This window comes from Diospyros lotus, chromosome 7 (assembly GCF_014633365.1).
Source record: "Diospyros lotus cultivar Yz01 chromosome 7, ASM1463336v1, whole genome shotgun sequence".
Taxonomy (NCBI): Eukaryota; Viridiplantae; Streptophyta; class Magnoliopsida; order Ericales; family Ebenaceae; genus Diospyros; species Diospyros lotus.
Window position 1 is genome coordinate 7,637,181 of NC_068344.1, and position 4,109 is coordinate 7,641,289.

The 4,109-nt window shown below is 46.0% G+C and overlaps 1 protein-coding gene across 1 annotated transcript; it reads right to left on the reverse strand.

Moving 5' to 3' along the window:
• Positions 1–249: 249 nt before the first annotated feature.
• On the reverse strand, positions 250–3,852 carry LOC127806915 (probable leucine-rich repeat receptor-like protein kinase At1g68400). The gene is made up of 2 exons (XM_052344512.1): positions 2,420–3,852; positions 250–1,127 (listed from the first exon to the last, which is right to left on the reverse strand). Exons 1-2 carry the CDS (start codon positions 3,756–3,758, stop codon positions 454–456), a joined length of 2,013 nt encoding a protein of 670 aa, XP_052200472.1. The 5' UTR covers positions 3,759–3,852; the 3' UTR covers positions 250–453.
• Between the last annotated feature and the right edge of the window lie 257 nt (positions 3,853–4,109).

A 4,109-nucleotide genomic window follows, 5' to 3' on the forward strand; every position in this document is an offset into this window, starting at 1 on the left:
TAAAAAAAAAGAGTTGGGAAACTCATTTATATAATATTTTGTAGTGGAATTGCATGTATAAATAACTAAAATACATTCATTAAGGGCTTCAAGATACAATGTTTTGATGTTACACGTGATAATAATATATCAAAAAGAAAAAGTAATTTGTAAAAATAATTAAATATAATAAATATGTTATTATTAGGTTTGTTTGTAATTCTTGCATTATGTTCTTTTGATATATATTCATTTAAATATGATATTTTGAATTATTAATACTTAATTGGCTTCAAAATTAAGTAAAGACTGTTCTTCAATCGGGACAATGAAATCACCAACTTCCGTAGAAAACAAAAATAAAAAATACCCCCAGACATACAATGAGAATGAAATTTACAGGGCACTCCAACTGTTCGACGAAATGACGACCACAGACGTCTCTCCTTCCAACACTAGTAGTAGTGTCATAGATCAAGACTGATTCACGCCGCTTGCAGCATCTTCCGACATCGACGGTGAGTCCGAGACCGACTCCAGTGCTTCGTGCGACGGGGACACTTCCACTCCCCTTAGCTCCTCGATCAGCTTCACAACCTGGCTCATCTTCGGCCGCTGATCGGGCGCCGCCGAAGTGCAAGCCATGGCCACCTGAAGCAGCCCCACCATCTCCTCCTCGATGTCCTTGTACCTCATCAGCTCCAAGTCGAACACCTCCGCCGTCCACTCCTCCCTCACCACCGATTGAACCCACCTCGGCAGGTCCACCACCCCGCCGTAGCCCATCCCGGGCCCGACATTTTCGCCCATAGACGGGCACTTCCCGGTCAGCAGCTCCAGCAGCAGGACCCCAAACGAGTAGACATCCGATTTCTGGGTGATTTTTCGAGGGTCCAATGCTTCCGGGGCACGGTAGCCGTTCATCCTCTGGAGGTTGCTTGCCGGAGGAGCAAACGCAGACAAGCCAAAGTCGGAGACCCGGGCATCGCCGGCCTTGTCGAGCAGGATATTTGTGGACTTTATGTTGCCATGAGTGAGCCTTAGAGACCTGCACAAGCTGTGAATGAAGGCCACTCCTCGAGCTGCTCCGGCTGCGATCTTGAGCCTTGTTGTCCAATCCAGTGGGGTTCGGCCTGGCCCCCTATTCCCTGTTGAAGAATTTACCTACTTTTATTTCAAAGAAGAAACAAAATATGTAGAACAAATTGCTGTAGATAAAAATGATTGACTCGAAAAGCTAAAACTCATGAAGACGCACGAAGTGAAGTATAGGCAGTAAGAACTTGGTATACTGTCGTTAAACAATTTCTTAAAACTTAACATCAATGACAAGAGACTGACTAACGAGGTAGACAACGAGGGCAGAAAGAACAGTGCCAGCAGATTTAAGAAAGTGGAAACAGCCAAAATAAAGGAAAAAGCAGAAAGAAATATCTTGCCGACTGTGAACAGTTTTGTATTTTGCACAGAGATACGATGATTCGATCACAGGATTTGAGTATCCACTCCAAACATGAAACAGGAAATTGGGTCTGCAGCTTTGTCCATTGTTGGGTAAACAGTTTCTGATTTATGGGGGAAAAAAAGTACAAAGCCACCGGAAGGTGGACCCAGCTACAAGAAAAGAAATAGGAAAGAGCCAAGTTAACTTCACCATTCAATCTTCTGAAAAAGGTCAGCATCCAGGAGAGCCCCAACGCGAGTGAAAATAGTTCAGGTTCTCACTTTTGGCCATTGAAGAAGTGGTCCGGTTTCATCAATGGTTAATCAAAGACTTTCTTGGGACCTACCAACCAACTATGTACTCATTTTCCCAGCTCCCAATCACCCCCTGATACCAATACAAAGGAAAGATTCTTGAAGGTGATCATTTGAACTAAACCCAACCCAACCCATCTTTCCTTTCAATTTGCTTTAGCTGGACTTGCAATTATTATTCCATTAAATTGCATCACAAAAAAGTAGCAAATCATTCAATTTACATAACACAAAACCACCTCAACTAGGTCACCTCCCGACAATTCATCGATTAGCTCTTGGCATCTTTTTCCATGAAAGAATGGCCATTTATCAGGATCTGATCGTAAACGTCAAATAGAAATCAAGAGAAAATAAAAGACAAATGATTTGATCTCGGTAATCCACTCAATCGATGATTCTGCACAGGAAACCTATCAAACCAACTTTATCACTAATAAGTGACCAAAAGACTTAAGTTTTGGGCACATCTTGGTTATGTATTTAGTTATAAAAAAAAAACACAATAATTCAAGCATTAAGCCCCATGTGCTTTCCTGCTGATCCGTGACCTAATCCACCCACTAACTGAAGATCTGATAACCAAAACAAACTATAGTTTATATGCAATTATTTCACTCCTGCAAAATGCCTGATTTTTGCATTTTAACATTGGGAAAATGTTCCAGTGTGATGAACGTACCGTGAAGAAGCCAGAACAAGTTGCCATTGGGCATGTAATCGTAGACCAGAAGCTTCTCGTCCCGTGCGAAGTAATAGGCCTTCAGGCTGACGACGTTCGGGTGGCGCAGCTTCCCGAGAATATCCATCTGCTGCTCAAACTCGCGTTTTCCGGCGATGGTGGCGTCCTTGAGGCGCTTCACGGCGACGATGTTGCCGTCGTCCAGCACCGCTTTGTAGGCCGTCCCGAACCCGCCTTTTCCCAGCATCTCCGCCGAGGCCCTGAGCAGGTCTTCAAGCTCGAACCTCTTGGCGCCCTCGAAGAACACCATTCTGCCCCGCTCGAACCCGGGTTGCGCCGGGTACGGGCTCGACGAGTAGACGATTTTTTCGCCCTCCAGGAGCTGCGATGACTTTACGTCTCGCGCTTTACCGGCGTAGTTTCGCCAGAAGTAGCAGTACAGGAGAAGGGAAACCACCGCGAGGACGAGGACGTCGCCAAGTATTATGGCGATGATCGCCACCAGGCTTATCTTGCCGGCGTGCCGGGTTTTTCCGGACTTGACAGGGGCTCCGTTGGCTGGAATCGAGGTTGGAGACGAGGAAACTACCGTCGCCGGGTGGTTGGTATCGGGGCCCACCGGAGAGGCGGTGGCTCCTGATGATCCGGGTCGGGTGGGGTCACTAGAGAATGCCTTGCATTCAGCGAGAGGCGAACCACAGAGGACTGGGTTACGGGCGAAGGCTGATGCAGGGAAACTCGAAAGCGACTTGGGTATTTCGCCGGCAAGTCTGTTGCCGGAGACGTTGAAGTCCTGCAGATTCGGGAGATCCAGCTGCGTAATGGAGCCCGAGAACCCGTTCTCCTCAAGCCGGAGAGTGAGAAGGTGCGTAAGACGGTTTACTTCGGCCGGAATCTGAGCGGACAAGTTGTTGTAAGACAGATCGAGACGGTACAGCCGGAATAGCGACGTCACGGACGCCGGAAACCCACCGGAAAACTCATTATCAGAAAGAAAAAGGAGCTTCAGGGCGGTGAAGTTGGAGAGATCGGGAATGGGGCCGGACAGTTGGTTTTGCTTGAGGCTGAGAACGCGAAGCTGGGTCAGAGAGGTGAGCGGCTGGAAGGTACCGTGAAGGTCCAGGCCTTCGAGAACGAGCCTTGAAACTCGGTTTTGGAGACAGGAAACGCCATACCAAGTACAAAGATTAGTGGAAGCATTCCATGTGTAGAGCTTATTGGATGCGTCTGACGCGGCTTTAAACGCCATTAGTGGCTCAGCGTCTGGGTTTGGCGAGGCGTGGAGGAGGAAGGAGAAATGGAGGACCAAGAGAAAAATAAGCAAACATGGCTCCGCCATTGTTGCTCTGCAACAAGAGAGGGAGAAGGGGATGAAAATTAGTAGAGTGGCAGTGAGTACTATGCTCTGCTTGAGCCAGCAGCCCCGATCATGTGCCATTCAAACTACGCATTGTGATGTGTACTTGTAAATAGACCAAAACACCCTTCACCCTTCGCAAGATTTACATCAATTAATTTTCTTTTTATTGATAACATACACCAAATAAAATGATAATTGAAGTCCGTGCAGGGGCTAATGCGTCGATTACCATTTTTTTTTACTAATTCTCTTGTTGTAAACATTTATAATTAATTTTATATAATAAAAAGAAATTTAATAATAATAGAAAAATAGACATCAATTCAAAGT

Bases quoted from the DNA above. Each gene is read 5' to 3' on its own strand.
- LOC127806915 (XM_052344512.1), bottom strand. From the start codon at position 3,758: ATGGCGGAGCCATGTTTGCTTATTTTTCTCTTGGTCCTCCATTTCTCC. The intron at 1,128-2,419 runs GTACGTTCATCA...ATTCTTCAACAG, and splicing joins CTTGTTCTGGCTTCTTCACG to GGAATAGGGGGCCAGGCCGA.